This window comes from Malassezia globosa, assembly GCF_000181695.2.
Source record: "Malassezia globosa CBS 7966 chromosome Unknown mgl_sf_6.1, whole genome shotgun sequence".
Taxonomy (NCBI): Eukaryota; Fungi; Basidiomycota; class Malasseziomycetes; order Malasseziales; family Malasseziaceae; genus Malassezia; species Malassezia globosa.
In genome coordinates this window covers 389,965-408,152 of record NW_001849866.1, presented here as the reverse complement: position 1 = coordinate 408,152, position 18,188 = coordinate 389,965, and the positions used below count along the sequence as shown (strand labels likewise).

Genomic DNA, 18,188 nt, shown 5'->3' with positions numbered 1-18,188 from the left:
GAATTGGTTAGTATGCGTCACAGCCATGACACGATGTGTGTCCGTGTAGGCGAATTTACGTCATGGCTATCATGTGTTGTTGTCTGTGGCGTTGAAAGAAGCGCAGTGCCTCTTACCTAACAAAGAATTCGACGTTGCCGCTAGTCTCATGAGCGTTCCCATGTAGGCTAATGCGCACGGTACGCAGTTCCGCGCGATAGAGTGGATGTGTAAATGTATGTTAGTGTGGAGGGTTGCTCTCATTCAGGCTAATTCTGGGTGGGGTGTGAATGTACGGCCATCCAAGATGCGCAAAATGTGGCCACATTTCGACCATAGTGGACATTGCACGACTTCACCGCGATGCCGCCACGCCAGACGGCCGCACGCAAAAACCCTGCTCCAGACACAGATACCCCTCTTCGCCTGCGCACACGCCCACTTGTCAATGCGGACGGCAGCATGAATGTGGTGCGCCAAGATGATGATGCTAGTAATAGCGGCTTGCTCGACTTGGCACCCACCATGCTACGCTTGCACACGCCTGTGCTTGGCGGCGACGACAATAGCAGCCATGGCCATGCAGCAGTAGCAGCAGAAACGGCAGCACCAGCGTGTGTACATACACCTGTCCTTGACGGGGATACTGTGCGAATGCCACCTCCGTTGCAGGGAAAGCAGCGGGCACGAAAAGTGTCCAAGAACGACGCGCCATGGAACCGGACGCGCCCGACGCGATCATCCACAAGCAACGTGTCGATATCGTCAGACGAATCGCACGGCAGTGTCATTGTGCACGACACTCACCAGGCGCAAGTACGTGGGCGGGAGTGGGACGCGGAGCCGTTTGCGATGCCAGTGCCGACGGCGACGTCGTCAAACCACGTGTCGTCACAGCCGACAGCATCGGCATCAGCATCGGCATCAGCGTCGGCATCAGCGTCGGCATCGTCATCCCATACGCTGCCAGCGCGACTTCGCCGCTGGATGCACGATGCCATGAAGCAGCATCTGTACGAGACGGCCATCTTCTGGGGACAACAAGTGGTTGCACTCGAGACATCAGAAGCCGCCTACAACGACGCGTACTGGCTAGCACAGGCATACTTTCTCACGCACCAATATGAGCGCGCAGAACAACTTCTCACTACGCCATTGCGCTGCGGTGCTTTTCCGCTCAAGCCCAACATGAGGGGGGAAACACCCGTTGGCACGCGTGGCGATGCTTTGCTCGCAGCGCTTGCAGCGACACGCGCCTCGAGCGAGCTGCCGCTATCGATGCAGGCACGTCGACGACATGCTGATACGTATGCGAGTGTATCCGACACACCGGCTGGTGCAGACGACGACGAAGCCCACGTTGATCGTTCGCTGGACGGCGCGACTGACAGCGTGCGAGGTACACGCGCACACGTCGCGTCCAGCACAGGCACAAATACATCGCGTCGACGGAAGCGCTCTGTATCACCCAGTGATCCATTCCAGGCGCCGCATGGGTTGCATAGGTCCGTGGACGAGGAGTTTACGCAGCTCGTGGTGCGACAAGACGAGGACGAAAGCCAGGGGCCATGCCTTGTAAATTGGAGTTCGCCGTGCCGATACTTAGCGGCGCAATGCCAAGTCCGTATCGGCAAGCTGCACGAGGCACTGGAACTGACGGGTGAGGATCACACTCGGTGGACGGGACGTGCATCGGCCAAGACACCCGCGCTGGACGGTGGACTGAAACTCGGGTCGAGCGTGTGTCATTTGCGCGGACAAATCTACCTGCGCCTAGACGAGCCAGGCAAAGCGAAAGAGGCATTTATGTTGGCCCTCGCCCTGGACGTGAAGAACTACGACAGTTTCTCTGCACTGATTCACGGAAGTCTACTGGGCTCGGATGAGCAGTGGGGCTTTGTGCAGGCGCTGGAGTACACAGCGCAAGCAGGCACCGAGCGCGACGCACAGGACGACATGGAGTGGGTGCGACTCATGTACACGTCGCAGCTATCGCAGCGGACGCCATTGCACGCGACGCAAGCCGCTCTCGCACGGCAAAAAATGGTGGCTCGGTATGCCCGCATGCGTGCCCAGCCGCCCGTGCTCCAGAGTCTTGCAGAGAGTCTGTGGCAGGCGATGCGCTATGAAGATGCCTACGCCGTCACACAGCATATCCTGGCACTGGACCCTGGGTTTTTCCTGGCATTGCCAATCCACACGGCCTGCATGTACTACCTTCCCAGGCTCCGCCCGGCTCTCTTTTTGCTTGCGCACAAGCTGACCGAGGCGCACCCAGACACCTGTGAGGCCTGGTACGCCGTCGGCATCTGGTACGCGTCGGCGAAGCGCTGGAGCGATGCACGCCGCTACTTCAGCAAAGCATCACTGCTGGACCCCCGGTTCGTGCCGTCGTGGATCGCATTTGGCCACAGTTTTGCGCTAGAGGGCGAATCGGACCAGGCCATCACGGCGTACTCGACGGCGGCCCGCAAGTTTCCGCAGGCCGGGCTCCCACGCCTGTTTATTGGCATGGAACACCTCGCACAGGGCAACCGCAGCCTCGCACAGCTGTTTCTCCAGAGTGCCGCCGAGGAACTCGTGAACGATCCCCTCTGTGCGAACGAGCGGGGCGTTGCACTCTTCCAGGGCGGCCAGATCGATGAGGCACTGTCTCTTTTCCGCCAGGCCATCCAAGCGGCGTCCGAGACACAGCATCCCGCGTCAGCTTGGTCAGCCGTGCATCTGAATCTCGGTCTGGCATACCGGCGACTGCACTGTGACAATGAAGCGCGCGAATGTTTCTTGCACGTCATTGAACTAGATGCGTCCTGTGCGCCTGCTTACATTGCACTCGGCATGTGCGCGCACCGGCAAGGCGACTTAGCCGACGCCGTCGGTTGGTACCATGAGGGACTGGGCATCGACCCACGCGACCCTATCGGCACAGACTTGCTTGCGATGGCACTTGACGCACGCGCCGCGCAGGGTCTTCCACAAGCTCTGTGCATGCCATCTATAGCGTCCTCGTCCATGGCCGCTGACGAGACGAGCGCGTCAATGGACGAGTCGTCCGTGGGTCTGGCGCCTGCCTAAAGCCGACACTGCGACGCGTCACGCACCCAAGTATGCCTTGAGTGGACGCATGTCCAGGCCAAGTGTCGCTTCGCGTGGCGCCTCGGGCGCAGGTCTGCTCAAGTACTGCTGCAGTTCAACCAGGCGGTCGTTCGGCAGGGGCGACGGCCGCGGGTGCACGGTCAGTAGGGTTAGAATGACTTGCACAGCCTTCTCCATGTAATCATCGTCATCACACACAAGGGTGCCTGCACAGATAGCCGCGGTATGTCTTGTTGATGTGGCGGACGATGCATCAGCTCCTGGCCGCGGCACGATCGAGTCAAGCAACGTGGATACAATGCCAGTATCTACCAGGAGTTGCGCGACGGCTGGATAGTCCGAATCATGACGCATGGTCGCTGGCGTCTCGTCCACAGGCGCAGGCAAATGCAACGACGCCGTCGGCAGATCCTTAGCAGCGACAGGGCCAGTCGTATGCTTAGCTTCCTGGGCATCGCGCGCCTGAAGTAGCAGCTGGTTCAGAAGGAACGCCACTTTGCGTCGCACGCCTAGACTCGGGACGTGTACAAGGAGCGCCTGCAGTTTGGACCACCCGTGAAGCGAGGTAAACTGCTGCACAGCTGCCGGATAATGCTTCAACATAGCGCTCAGTGCATATACAGCCTTGCTACACAACGCTTCTTTCGACACATCGTCAAGGAGCGCAAGTATGCGGGGCAGTGCATTTTTCGATAGGGCCACTGCCTGCGCCTTGTCATTGTTCTGCACGGCTGTACCAACGACCCACGCGGCTGCGACTAGGATCCGGTTCGTCTGATGCTACGTGCGGCTCCAGCAGCGACAGCACAGGTGGCCACATGCCCAGCGGCTCCATATTATTCGCATTGTCGACCTGCTCAACAAGCATTTCAAAGTTATCGAGCGCCGTACAGCGATCTTCCACAGTCCTTGCCGCATTCACAGCGACACTCAGCTCCTCTTGCATCATTTGCGCCTCGCTCTTACCCATAATGGCGTCATATAGACCTGGGTCCGTCAGGTCCGGTCGTCGCCCGGCTGCAACATCGGCCGCTACTTGCGTCAAGGACGATGTGCCATCTTCATTCATGGGCGCATTTCGTAGTCCCCACTTTAGCAACTCGTCAGCTGTTCGGTTGGACATGGTTCTGTGTGTCTCTGTGCGTATATGTCTTGGGCACAAATATCTACAATCCAGCGCGACGCGCGTCGAGTCCGTGTGTTTTTGTACGTACTCTCAACTGGCGCCGTACTAGGCCCCGTACCAAGCTGGAAATTTCACGCGCCTTCGCATGGGTTCTCCTGTCACGTGACACAACAACATGTGGAGGAGAAGGCTTTGTCCTAATTAGGGAGGTTGGTAAGGGAGGTGTGTGTTTTTTTTTGCGTAATACACAGGTCGAACGAATCTGCATCCATCCACCGAACCAACAACAATGGTATGTATTCGAAAATATGAATGTTCTTCTGGCAGAAGTCATGCTATTAGGGGCTGGACTCACATGTATCAGGGATCTTGCTTCTCTTCGCTCGGCGGCGGTAACAAGGACAAGTCTCTGAACCGCACAGAAACTAGCCGTGGTAATGAGCTTCATCGCACGACCTCTTCATACCAAGGCTCGGTGGCCGATGGTATGCGCTACTCGGACAACCACAGGGCGCAGGACCGTGAACATCTGACCGCCTCCCAAGCGTACAAGTCAAAGACGCTAGAGGAGCGGATCAAGCAAGCCGAGCGTGAGAACCGCTCTCGCATGTAAATGACAACACCGCTTACTATCACTAGCTGCGAGGTTGAGGCGAGTTGACACGCCACCGCCATACGACAGACATAATTGCATGGTGCATAAAATCCGTTCTCAGGGACATACTGTACGCTTTCGTGTATGCTCTTGCCCTGCATTCGCTGCGTTCGGATGCATGGAGGCCCGTCTTTTTCTCTCTCTTCACTTCAAGTAGCTAGCTCAAGATTAGCAAATCATCTAGTTCTATGCTAAGCGTTGAGTGCTTCCATACGTTTGAGATCTGCCTATTGTTATATGGGATACTGTTTGCAAGCGGGTCTACTCAATATACGCTGAGTGCTGCCAACCATACTCTGCCTTGCAGTGCTGATCTCAGTGTATGTGCTCGACAAGAATTGCGATAATCGGTTTCCGCTCTTTTAGTTGAGGCGCCAGGCAGAGGTGTTCTGTTCGTACAATCAGGTATCACTCACGCTATTTTTCGATAATTTCCCAAGTCTATGCCCCTAGTGAGTGATTATGCGCGAAAATATGCGCAACTCTGCGCCAAACTATAGCCTTGTGACAAAAGTTCCCGAAGCGCATTCTTTCGTGCCGAAAGTTAATGCGTCGTCTCAAATGTCTGCTGCTTCTGACTAACTCAACAACAGCTGATGTGAACGTGTCATATTACGTTTTGATTGGCGATTTTATCGAGCGTCTTTGGGTCTGTAGCGAATCAAAAGAACACATTATTGACGAGACAAGATCATATCAAAATGTTGTCAGGCTCAATGTTCCGCACGTGGTAGGGTTGTACCTAACCCGGCGTACATATCCAAGCACATCAACGAGGAGAAGCGTCTTTTTTCACATTATCTGTATTTGACTCCTCCCTTCTTTTGGCGGGACGAATTTCAAGCCGTCGGCTGTCGGTGCACCTCAACAGGTGACTAGTCTTCGTCTCTTCCATCATTATTATTCCCGGTGCCTTTGGATCTGCCCGTGCACGCGATCCATCAGCGCACTTTGCCCAACACGTTCGACTGTACCGCTTCGTGATCGGGTGCGTATTTATGCGGACGTAAGAAGATATCAACCTTTCATTTCCCTGCATTGTGTCTCTACTGTAACTTGTGTCATTTCTGTCTGTTTTTCTGTGTACCTTTTATGGTCACACTGTCTTTTCTTGCTGTTGTTGAATAAAGCAGTTGTTTACGTGCAGACACCATGGCCGTTTCTGGCCTTGACAGGCATGTTCTAGAATCCAACTCTACAGCAGACGTCGCCAGATATGATCTTCACCATACACATGAAAGCAAAGAACTCCCCCCTTTACTATCCGCGGGCGTTCCAATCCAGCGTTCTTCGAGCCAAGTGGCCAGACCACTATGGCATCATCAAATGAAAAAGCCGCGCCTATCCGACCCTACTGGCGCAAATACATCTACATCTGTGGAAGCCGCGCCCTCAATGCGATCGGCTTCGACAAATGTGCCGCTTTCCGATGCTAGCGCAAATACGTCAGCAACAGCTTGTACCATCGATGATCCCGTGGCTGGCTCATGCCCAGGCCATGGTCTGTGCAATGGAACGGGTGGATCATCTGAGTGCTCCGGATGCCCCACATACAACAACGTGAAGGCTGAAGTTGTGGAAGCACCAACATCTTCCTCATATACGGACTCGTCCTTGCCGACGCCGTCGTCCACGTCCAGTAAGACCTTGGCCGATGCCAAGTCGGGACCTATTGAGGCTTTGCGATGCACGAATTGCCAAACCACGACAACACCACTCTGGCGCCGAGATGAGGATGGAAATAACATTTGCAATGCTTGTGGGCTGTATCATAAACTCCACGGAACTCACCGACCCATCGGCATGCGCAAAACAGTCATTAAGCGCCGAAAGCGACTCATGGGCTCAGGCTCGTCTTCGAACCAGCTTCAGGCTCAACAACAGAAGCAGGCGTCATTGCAGAACAGCAAGCCCATGTCTCATGCCAAGTGTTCAGATGCCGAGGCGCCTGTACGTCCTGAGCGCGAACGAGAGGCGGCCATGGTGCTCATGGAAGTGGGCTCGTCACGATGGCCGCGTGCTCCGAGCATGTCGCCGCCGCGCTCTAGTGATGAGGCAGTGGAATGGCCGTATGCCCCATCGCACGAGGTCCCTCTGTCCACCCATTCGGCCCGGCCGTTCCCGCCAATGACGTATGCACCACGGGTCTCGTTCGGTTCGCGCTTCAAAGAGCTGGAACGTCTCCGTGATGAGCTTTACATGGAAAGAACGCGAATCAATGAGCTTCTGGAGCACACGGAGCAAACGCTTTTGGAATGGCGTCATTCGCGCTTCAATGTCATGAACTACACTTCTCCATACTCGGTTCCCAGCCTCCACACCTCGGCGTTGGAGGAGGCACCTCGCCGTCCTCGTATACCTTACAGTCCTGCGGCGCGCGCCATGGATCATGGTGCCGATGATGTACCAGAAATATCACGACTTACGCCTCCCCCACCGTCATGGCGCGCTTGTGAGCGAATGGTATGACATGTCTTTACGCGATACCCCATCGTTATGCAAAAGGAGCATGGGCAGGGAAAGTTCCGGTTATTTTGATTTGATTATCTTGCCCTATGCTTGTTGACTCTTGATCAAACCTCACCAATTTGTTTGACGTTCGATCCCATAGATTCCATCTTTCTCTCTTCTCCATTTCATCTTATTGCGAGCATTCTATAGCGACATTTTATCTACACGATTACGCAAGTTGCCCAGGTCCTTCTCCAAGCCTGATACATGCTTTTCGATATGAGATTGTTCGTTGTGTAATCGTTGGAATGTATCACGCATTGTCGACCATGGAGGCGGCGGTGCTGTGCTGCTTTCGGGAACACTTGCCATCCCCTGCCGCCCTTGTCGATACAATCCACTCAAGCCTAGGGTCGATTGCATTCGTCGAGTTATCGGGGGCCGTTTCGAAAGACATGTGCGACGTCCGAACGCGTCTTCCGACTCGTTTCGCAGAGTGCGTGGTGCACGTCGGTATTCTGAAAGCATACGATGACTGTCCATGGACGTGCGTGTCGGAGCAGCAACAGATTCTTTCGCCGGTGCTGATGGTGTAGGAAGGACATAGTTGTCTTCTTCCAAGCGCATGTACTCCGTGCGGAAGTCCCGCACAGACGCGCTCCCACGAAGTGTTCGTAGAGTGTGTCCTCGGGGTGGCGATGCCTCATTCATGGACCCCACTGGCATAAGCGACATGCTGCGAGCTGCACGTGTCGGCGTCGAGGTGACTTGAGCGTCGAGGAGAAGCTGTCGCGTGCTGCGCTTGTGGCGCAGATCGCCACGGGTATCATCACACGACGCACGCCGTGCTTCCATCAGTGATGAGTGACTTCGAAGGATTTGAGAGGAGGGGCTTGAGTCTGAGGACGATGCATTTGAATCTGGTGATGAGAATGGCGGCGGTCGATGTAGAGGTCCCGGCCCAGCGTTTGCACCTAGTGCAGGACCAAGGGCTATGCCGGCGGATGCAGACGTCTGGTTCGGTCCAAGGTGGGATGATGAGGAGGAGGAAGAAGGAGGTGCAGGTGAGGGGGACGACAAAGCGACCGGAGGCGCCAGTGGTGATGGGATCGATGTGGGCGATTCCTCGTCAAATACATGCCGCAGTGACGTGGGTCTTTGCATGCTGGGCTTACGTGCACTGCGCTCAACAGCGCGCATAAGTTCGGACCATGCCTGTCGCTCCGAGACATTTCGTTTCCATGTACTTCCGCCCGAATGACGAGAATCGGCGCCCATCGTGTCTGCCATTACGGCCGCTGGTGTACGCGGTGTTTGCTTCATGCGCGGCGGAGGTGGAAAAGGGTACGGGGAATGCGGGGGTGCCGCTAGCATCGATGCTTGCTCATTGGCAGGTCGGAATGGCGTATGCATGTCTTGTCGCGTTAGGTATGCGCGCTCCAACGCGGTTCGCTGCAGGGACGATGAGGCATCAGGCGACAAGGCAATCGCAGGGGTTAATGGTGTAGGCTTGGATTTGCCGAAGGGGGTCGATGCTGCTGGTGGTGATGCCACGGGTTTTGGCGAAGGTGCATGGAATGCGTCAGGGTTGGGTACAAAGCTAAATGCACAAAAGTGGGTATCGATGTCTGTGCAGGCTGACATGCTCAATGGCGAGGGCGGAGGACCTGGGACACCCTCAGACGGCGAAGCCAGCGGAACTGGGGATGACGACGTCGGTAGTTGAGAGGGTGTTGGTGGCGTTGGTGGCATTGGCGAAGGAATATGCAGATCGGCGCCCCAAGAAGCATCGATCGATTGGCCTTCAAGCGAATCAAAAGCGGGGAATTGGTCCAGAGGACCCTGGAACATAGCAGAAAAGCTGGGAGGTGTATCCATCGTAAGCGAATCCCATCCAACACCTGCAGGACTATGCAAAATGCTCATTTGCACGTCGGGGTCTTGCTGCAACTCGGGTACAAACGGAGGTGGAAGCTCCGTGACATTGTCCCATGCCACATTATGAAAGACGCGGTGGGCCTGAACGTCGGCGGTGCACCGGCGGCCAAGTCGGTGCTCTTCGGTACAGATGAAGACACGTATGAGAGAAGCCAGGTCGGGTGAACAAGGCACATCTTCGCTCATAGAGAAATAGTCTTCGTGGTGCGTAATGCGCTCGTACACATCGGCGGCTTGAGAAGCCCAGAAGGGCAACGTGCCAAACAACATTTCATACAGCACGACTCCCAAGCTCCACCAGTCAACAGCAGGGCCATAGCCACCGGGTATCATGGTGTCTGGCTGCCATTCTCCGGATCGGCTGGACGGTGAGGCGCTGTTGTCTGCGGGAGAAGGCCACTCGCGCTGAATGCGGGTCTGCTCGCAAAGCAGTATCTCTGGTGCGATATAGTCGCATGTGCCCGCGGGTCGTTGGGTGTAATAAGCTAGCACGCGGCGCTCACCAAGCTCATGGAAATAGGCGTACGGTGCGCAAGTGGCAAAATCACACAGCTTGAGACGGCCACTCTTGTCCAAGAGGAAATTGGACGGCTTAATATCTCTGTGGACGAAGTGCAATGAATGAAGCCAGCCCACCGCAGAGACCATGTCGACAGCATAGCGCACAACCCAAGCTTCTTGCAGGAGACCACGCTCGCTCTTGCCTGGATACCCGGGTCCAGCCTGCGCGGCTGCTTGAAGGAGTGAGTCGAGATCACCTGCAGGAAAGTACTCCATTAACAAATGCAGAGAACGAGCACTTTGGAAAGCGGCATGCAGCCGCGGTGTCCAAATGATGTCATCGCTACTGCTGTGTCCCTCAGCAAGGAGCTGACTCTCATAGACGGGCGAAAATCGATAGGCTTCTCGACGCGCAACGCCCTTGAGTGTGCTTTTCAGCACATAAAGTTTTCGATCCAATCGGCAACGAACGATCTCTACCATACCAGAGGCTCCATGCTGTAATGTACATTGTGATGAAAAGTCGCCTGGATGAAGCGACGCTCGGAGCACGTCGTCTAGACGCGCACGAGCACGGCCTCGAACACGTTCAATGGAAAGCACACGTGATGGCGATGGCGATATAGCTGTTTGTGATCCTGGGGTGCTCCATAGCAAGGCAAGTGCACAATCAAGTTCATGGCCCATGCGGCATTCTTCGCGAAGACGATGTCGAAGCTGCGACAACAACACACGCACAAATGCCGCGTGCCGAGCGGTGTACACGGCTAGGGGCGATACGGCAGCCATGAGTTCGGAGGTATGTAGGGAAGCACTGATTCTCGCATGTCGTACGTCCCATGGCTCTGTTTTATCTGTTGCATCCAACTTACTGCTGAGGCCCAACATGCTACCAAAGCCCCATGTGTCACACTTCCACGTCCACACACAGGCACACAGGCACAGACACAAACACGCCGCACGCTTTCAAACGCGTTGGGCGATCGCCACAAGACCAACACCCATGTATCACGTGATCCACCAGGCTGACGAGGGCGGGGTGGCCTGGTCGCATTTACGCTCGTTAGCAGTCGAATAACCAACCGCGCGACTCACGCAAGCAAACTAGTAGTAGGAGGGGACACAAGGGCCGGCAGAGAGCCAGCGGAGAAAAACGCCACTTTCAAAGAGATTCCAACTGAACCCGTCCTGTGTTCAGGCTTCGTGCGATCGCGATATTCGTTGGGAGGCGATACAAGCGCGTTTAATAGCAAAGCACACTTAGCTATGTCGTCCGGAGCACCGCGCCGCGTTGGCGCACGTCACCACAAACTCCGTGCGCCACGTACACATGGCCTTTCCGTGTCTGTGGATGAAATGTGGTCGCGTCTATCATCGGCCATCGCACAGATTCAACACCACAACATATCCAAGCTGAGCTATGAGGAACATTATCGCTATGCATACAACTTGATTCTCGTACGTATGTGGTGACACCGCCGGCACTGACACCTTTTTTTTTTTTTTTTTTGCTTTGCCTTGCAGAATCAACAGGGTGACATGCTTTATGGAGGCGTACGTCGTCAGGTACATGAACATCTCGTACACCAGAGTGATCAGCGGCTCGTGCCGCTATTTCTATTGTCTACCGAAGATGCTGTTGCTGTGACTGAAGCGCTCTCGAGCAAAGGAAAGCGTCGTGAGGATGCGGCACGAGAGGAAGCACGCGTATTTGCATGGCTTCCTGGCCAAGCTGACGAGCTCTTGCCCTCTATTCCGGCAGGTGAGCGCTTCCTTGGCGCTGTCACCGACGTGTGGGAGGACCATTGCTCGTGCATGAGCAAAATTCGCGATGTACTCAAGTATGTTGATCGCGTGTATGTCCCCAACCATCATCGTGCTCCGATCTGGGACCTGGGTCTTGAGCTATTTCGTGACTCGGTCGTGCGGTCAGCGCGCGTGCCATGTCGTGCGAACTTGATCGTTGCCATGCTTCGTCAGGTGTACTGTGAGCGCGAGGGCGCAACGGTAGAGCGACGGACGATGAAGGCCGCTGCCGATATGCTGCTTTCTCTGTCGCATGATGCCCATTCTAGCGTGTACGCACAGGACTTTGAACCTGTCTTCCTTGCAACGACGTCGCAGTACTATGCGGCAGAAGCTGCACGGCTCCTGAGCGTTCAGCAGGCTACATACTATCTGCAGGCTGTGGAGCGGCGCTTTGCCGACGAGCGTGTGCGGGTCGAAGCATGTTTCAGCCCCGCGACTCTTGCGCCTCTGAAGGATCTTGTTGAACGACATCTGTTATCAGAGCAATTAGATGCCATCCTGGACATGGAAGACGGTGGTCTTGTGTCGTTGTTGGATGCAGATGCACGTGCCGATATTGAACGCATGTACCGCTTGTTCCGTCTCGTGCCACCTGGTCTGGATGCGTTGAACAAGGTGCTTCGAATGTATGTGACGAACCGAGGCAAGACGATCAACGAGACAACGCTGGCCGGTCAGGATGGCGCACCAAGTGCTGAGGTTGCGCTGTCGTGGGTAAATCAAGTGCTTGATGCCAAGAACCGGCTCGATGGCATTCTTCATACGAGTTTCCACAGCGACAAGAGCTGTGAGGCTGCTATTAACGAGGCGATGGACGCCTTTATCAACATGAACGTGCGTGCGCCCGAATACATCTCGTTGTTCATCGATGAGCACCTGCGCAAAGGCACGCGTGCAGCCGATGATACCACACTCGAGCAGATGCTCGATAAAACCATCACTATCTTCAGGTACATCCACGAAAAGGACGTGTTTGAGCGCTACTATAAAATGCACCTGACCCGGCGTCTTTTGCACAACCGCAGCGTGTCTGATGACGCTGAGCGCAGCATGATTGCTAAGCTGAAAGTCGAGTGTGGACATGGCTATGTGCAGAAGCTGCAGGGCATGCTGAATGACATGAAGCTAAGTGAGGAGGTCCTGGCCGCTTTCCACCGTGCGCAGGAGCGCGAGCAGCGGCAACTTCCTTTGCAAATGAACGTGCATGTACTTACAGCGACGTACTGGCCCATTTCGTCACCAACAGAGCCATGCACGCTGCCTCCTGCCTTGTTGGAGGCGTGTGAGTCGTTTGAAAAATTTTACGGCACGAGGCATCGTGGCCGCGTCTTGACATGGCAGCCGACGCTGGGGACTGCGGAGGTGCGTGTGCGCTTCAAAACACGCACGCATGAGCTGGTCGTCTCGACGTACGCGCTCATGGTGCTTCTGCTTTTTGAGCACAGCGATACTCTTTCATACCGAGACATTCGTGCAGCTACACGAATGCCCGATGTCGACCTACAGCGCACATTGCAGAGTCTAGCTTGTGCGAAGTACAAGGTGCTTCAGAAAGAACCCAAGGGTCGCGATGTGCATGAAACTGACTTGTTCTCGTTCCATGCAGACTTTACTTGTCCACTAGCGCGCGTGAAGATCGCTCAGATCGCGGCGAAAGTGGAATCGCCTCAAGAGCGCAAGGAAACCACCGCTAAAGTCGAGGAAGAACGCAAGAACCAAGTTGAGGTGCGTGTGTCTGTCCACCAGCGCGTCCGCGCGTGTTTTTCTATTATTTCGTCTTGCTCACACCTCATTTGTCTTGGCTTTTCTCTATATACAGGCCTGTATTGTACGGATTATGAAAAGTCGGAAAACGCTGGCACACAACGACCTCGTTCACGAGGTCGTGCACCAGCTTCTGCCGCGTTTTCAGCCGTCGCCCGCGCTGATCAAGAAACGCATTGAATCACTTTTAGATCGAGGTTCGTACATGCGGCTCTCTCTCCATGAAGCCTTTATCCGATTCGCTTGCATACTGACACGCACACACACGCCAGAATATATCGAGGTATGCTACATCGCCAACCCGCAGCCCTATCGTGTCCTACAATGTTTCGTCCTTATCACTAACCTCACACCGACTTTAGCGAACCGAAGCGCGTCATGTATATCAATATGTAGCTTAACTGTCGACGAAAAAAATTACGTGCCTAACGACCCGCCTCGCACTAGCCGCGCTTGGGCCAGTCAGGTCTTGTGCAGTCATTGCGCTGTGTCAGCTGCCAATAGTCCGCCGTGCATGAAGAATGTGCGCGTGAGGCTCAGACATTGCTATGCGTCACGTGGTCACACGCGTCGTCGTAGCCATTTGTGTGTTGTTTGGCCAATCCGAGCGTCGGGCGCGTGCGACAACGACGCGCTTGTGTGGAGTGGCAAAAGTGGAATGGCACGAAGTCCAGTTGTCGAACGCGCCGTCAAGTTTCAAGGCAAATTAGGTCGTGCGCTTCTGGGAACTTGGGTCATTCCATTACAGCCAGCGGCTTCGTGTCTTGTTCTCTCTGCCCACCCGTTGGCTGCCGTCCTTGTTTCACACGTCTCATCGTCACCTCAATATCACTCACCCATTCTTCTCTCTAGCGCGCGCACACACACTCGCATCCGCCGATGACGGTCGTGAGCGACCATCATTTGGACTCACACCCAGCAGAAGACCAGAATGGGAGGACTGCATCGCTCGTGACGGCCCCTACCTCGTCGGGCCAAGCACCATCGTCTTCCGACAATGCTGACGATTTTCTCGCTCGGGCGCAGGCGCTGGGTCTTAGGCTCAGTCGCTCTGACTACGAACGCACACGAGCTGGCGTGACAGCTTTTTTGAAAGCCGAGCGATTACCGCCTGCATCTCCATACAAGTCAGAGACGTCCGATGATAGGGCTTCTGGCTCTATTGAGCATGAGCATGCGCGCGATGTGGCACCGCAACTCGCTCGATGGTTGCGTACCACAAGTGGACAGCTGAGCTTCTTCACGGCTGTCGTGCATCCTACTCAGACAACGCAAACTAGTGATGAGCACCGCACCAGACTGAGTCTCGACGAAGTCGGTAGTGCAGAAGAGAAGCGCCGTCGTCGAATGCGGCGTCGTCGCTTGCTTGAAAAGCATATGCTTCAGGAAAGCGGTGCTCGGTCGCCCTCTGGCTCTGCCTCCATATCGGGATCAGGCACAGCGCCCGTTCCCATCGCTGGATCTTCCGACGATTCTGCGTCCAGATCAAGAACTGGCTCTCCACAGAGGCCAGCTCGTGCAGGCTCGTCGTTCAGTCACGCACAACAGCACGCACACCAGCACCAGCACCAGCACGAGCCCCCTGTCTCACTGACCACCCAGCCGCTTGGACCTTCTCTGAACGAAGATGGTCCGCGTGTGTCACCACCTGGCAGTCCGGATGTGAAAATTCTAAACCGCATAGCTCGCGTTGATCCTGCTGGAAAGCTGTGGCTTGCACCTCAAGATCCGTCTCATGAACTTTTGAGCGAAGACTCATCTACACATGCGTTTGACGAGCAGCAGAGTGTAGCTGATACGTCTGATGATACTTCATCCCATGCTATGCACAGTGGGGGGCAGCGCTCTTTCTCGCGCACGTCATCTGGTACGACAGAGCAGTTGAATGCGTGCATGAAGAATATGAGTTTGTTGGACCGGATTATGATGAGCAAGACCAGTCCACGTCGTATGCGACGCGAAGCCAAAGCTCGCGAGCGGGAACGTACACAACATGAAGCTATCGCGGAAGCTAGTGGCGGTAATCCAGGCGTATCAAATGTGCCAGGATCGCACGAAGTAGAGCCGGCTCCCGACACCAGTCTGTCCAGCTGGGCCGACGTGTCGACATTGGATTCTCCTCCCTCCAAGTTACCGTGTACATCTGAGCCGCATCTTATTGCTCCGACACCAACTACATCAGCTGTAGCATCCCGAGTGTCGCATGCGCGGCATACAAGTCTTTCATCGTCCTCTTCGTCGTCGCTTCGTCGCTCGCACCATCATTTACAGACGCCTTCGCATGATCATCGATACGCCAGGGCAGACGCTCTTTGTGAAATGTCGCCCGTCGTCTCCTTGACGCCTCTCTCTCGTTTCGATCCCGGCACACAAATCACTCCCATGCGATACTCACCTGGCGGTGGCGTTGACTACTCATACTCTCGCTCGACGCTTGCATTTTCTCCGCATATGCTCACGCCTTGGACGCACCAAGGTCGTCTCATGTCCAATGCAGGCTTGTCGAATGTACCAAGCTCTCCATTCGTTTCAGGTGAATGGAGTTCCGCACAACCCATGATGTCATCGTCTACAGCTACTCTCCGTGGCAACTTTGCCTTCTCGTCGACACCGCTGTCGCATCTGCCCTCACATGATCCAGATCTTAGTGTGCCTTTCGCGTCGTCTCCCTCGCGCCTGCAGTGTATCGAGTCATTCCCTGGTCGTTCGCCGCAAGGGCGCGACATGATGATCTCACCGACAAGAAAGGCCCTCGTGTTGAGTCCTTTGGCCAGTAAGGGCCATTCTCGTCCTGCTTCGCGCTCCCCATTGGCCCGCAGGGCCAGTCCCACGACTCCCATACCAGCTGCGAGCAGTTTGTCCCCTCTATGGAGGCAGCTGTCTTCTATGGATGAGCGCTCACCGCGTCGGCGTACAGACACGATCCGTCCCACTGATGTTTTTAGCTCAGCAGTGCCTTCTATGGCACAATCGTCTGAGCCCTCCGGATCATCGCCCGCCATCGTCTCAACAAGCACCCCTGTCAAGGCCCCACTCGAACGTTCCAGGTCGTCTCAGGCTGGAATCGGAGCCGTAGTGACAGCCACAGTGCAAGCATCACAGACGTCCGAGGCATCGGACGCTTCCTTCCCTCATAATGAATCCCCCAAAGCTGGCTCCGATGATGTGGCGGATATATCGCAGGCTTCAGCCTCATCTCCTGAACTGCGTACGCGGCATGGCCTTCCTCGAGTACGACTTCCTCGGAGGAAGAGTGCTAGTTCTCGCTCGTCTACCGCTGCTTCGTCCATGACACCGATGCATAGTGACGACGTATTTGCGAAAGATCGCACACCCATGGAAGCTTCATTCAATGACGTGTTCTATGAAGCTGTCTCAACATCTGACCCCAGTAAGACAGAATGGGACCTGCCTGATGGTCGACGAATCGTCAAGCTCGTGTCCGAAGAATTGCAAGCTGCGCTGGACTCTGGGTCACTCAAGCAAGAGCCTAAGCCGCGCTACTTTTGCTTGCCGCCTGGTTATGGCAAGTCGAGAACAAAGCCGTCGTCGGTATCGTATGCAGGGCTTATTGGCCAAGCAATTCTGTCATCGTCGGATGGACGTCTCAGTCTTGCGGAGATTTACTTGTGGATCAGCTCTGTGTACCCGTATTATGAGCGCGGCGACCGTGGATGGCAAAACAGTATTCGGCATAATCTAAGTCTGAATAAAAGTTTCGTAAAGCTTGAGCGTGAACTGACCATGCCTGGTAAGGGTGGCTGGTGGGCTATTCAGCCTGGTCATGAACACAGATTCCAGCAAGGAATGTATCTTGCACATGGAGGCCGATTGGACACGGCCCCGACCCGCTCGTTCCGGCCCAGTCCTTCTGTTACTCTGTCAGACATGGTGGAGGACAGCAACCGAAAGAAGCGTCTGCCATTGGCACCCTGTGACACGAATGTAATGTCGTCAACCAATACTAGAGACACGCCTAGACTTCCGACGGTGAAGCGACCCAAAACGGCACGTCCAACGAAATTTATTCCCACACGCTCGGGTGCGGAAGCTCAGCAACAGATGCAACAACAGCCGCAGCAGCAACGCTCGGCTTCCGAGACCTCTTTTGTCATGCGAGATGGCATGCATACGCCTCTCGCTACGAGTCCCGCAAATGAAAAGCTTGATGCGGATAGTTTCGATACATCTACGTCACGCTCGTTGCTCGCTACGCCGGGCAATCCAGCTGCAACGGCCCCTCTGATGTCTGTTTCGCATGCGTTCCGATCCAGTCCGTCCATGCAGATCCGTCACGCACCTATGGCGCCGCCAATGCCACTCATGGGAATGCCTACTGTCTCTAATGCGCCAAACGATCTGTATGCTCGCACGTTTACAAACATGCCCGATTGTGGAATGATGTACATGAATCAAGAGATGCCCTACGGCGAGTATCCTGTCCCTATGACGTCGTCACCTCAGAAACAAGCTCACTTTCATCCTACTACCCTAAGTCAGCCGCCACCTATGACTCCGATGCACATGCACAGTATGCAACCACCTTTCACTCATCTTCAAGCTCATGTCCCCGTTGTTCCCGCTGGCTACACCCGGTACGTGCCTGACCAAGGTGGTGGTGGCATTCCATCATCATGGCCGGACGCCTTGCAAATGGGTTTGAAAGGTGACGCAACTTGGTAATGATACACTGTGTATATGTACCTCACTATCTTTGGCTTTCCCCTAATACACCATTGATGAACATTGTAGAGCCTAGTGCCTATATAGTCTGAAAGAATTGACATGTCGCAACGAGGGAGAGTGGTATGTGGTCCGTGCGGTATATGTGGATGGGACTGATGCCCGTGCTTTTTGGCTATTGGCCCA

The 18,188-nt window shown here is 55.1% G+C and overlaps 7 protein-coding genes across 7 annotated transcripts; 5 read left to right on the top strand and 2 right to left on the bottom strand.

The window, feature by feature from the left end:
• Positions 1-342: 342 nt before the first annotated feature.
• MGL_2658 (uncharacterized protein) lies at positions 343-3,054 on the top strand (the record flags this gene model as incomplete). The annotated part of the gene is made up of 1 exon (XM_001730224.1): positions 343-3,054. The coding sequence occupies one exon, from the start codon at positions 343-345 to the stop codon at positions 3,052-3,054; it is 2,712 nt and encodes a 903-aa protein (XP_001730276.1).
• Positions 3,055-3,790: 736 nt separating this feature from the next.
• On the bottom strand, positions 3,791-4,198 carry MGL_2657 (uncharacterized protein; the record flags this gene model as incomplete). Its single annotated transcript, XM_001730223.1, has 1 exon — positions 3,791-4,198. The coding sequence occupies one exon, from the start codon at positions 4,196-4,198 to the stop codon at positions 3,791-3,793; it is 408 nt and encodes a 135-aa protein (XP_001730275.1).
• Positions 4,199-4,556: 358 nt separating this feature from the next.
• Positions 4,557-4,814, top strand: MGL_2656 (uncharacterized protein; the record flags this gene model as incomplete). Its single annotated transcript, XM_001730222.1, has 1 exon — positions 4,557-4,814. One exon carries the CDS (start codon positions 4,557-4,559, stop codon positions 4,812-4,814), a length of 258 nt encoding a protein of 85 aa, XP_001730274.1.
• A 1,368-nt stretch (positions 4,815-6,182) lies between these two features.
• On the top strand, positions 6,183-7,325 carry MGL_2655 (uncharacterized protein; the record flags this gene model as incomplete). Its single annotated transcript, XM_001730221.1, has 1 exon — positions 6,183-7,325. The coding sequence occupies one exon, from the start codon at positions 6,183-6,185 to the stop codon at positions 7,323-7,325; it is 1,143 nt and encodes a 380-aa protein (XP_001730273.1).
• Positions 7,326-7,511: 186 nt separating this feature from the next.
• On the bottom strand, positions 7,512-10,634 carry MGL_2654 (uncharacterized protein; the record flags this gene model as incomplete). Its single annotated transcript, XM_001730220.1, has 1 exon — positions 7,512-10,634. The coding sequence occupies one exon, from the start codon at positions 10,632-10,634 to the stop codon at positions 7,512-7,514; it is 3,123 nt and encodes a 1,040-aa protein (XP_001730272.1).
• A 378-nt stretch (positions 10,635-11,012) lies between these two features.
• MGL_2653 (uncharacterized protein) lies at positions 11,013-13,720 on the top strand (the record flags this gene model as incomplete). The annotated part of the gene is made up of 4 exons (XM_001730219.1): positions 11,013-11,204; positions 11,271-13,280; positions 13,375-13,602; positions 13,682-13,720. The coding sequence occupies 4 exons, from the start codon at positions 11,013-11,015 to the stop codon at positions 13,718-13,720; spliced, it is 2,469 nt and encodes an 822-aa protein (XP_001730271.1).
• A 478-nt stretch (positions 13,721-14,198) lies between these two features.
• MGL_2652 (uncharacterized protein) lies at positions 14,199-18,002 on the top strand (the record flags this gene model as incomplete). The annotated part of the gene is made up of 1 exon (XM_001730218.1): positions 14,199-18,002. One exon carries the CDS (start codon positions 14,199-14,201, stop codon positions 18,000-18,002), a length of 3,804 nt encoding a protein of 1,267 aa, XP_001730270.1.
• Between the last annotated feature and the right edge of the window lie 186 nt (positions 18,003-18,188).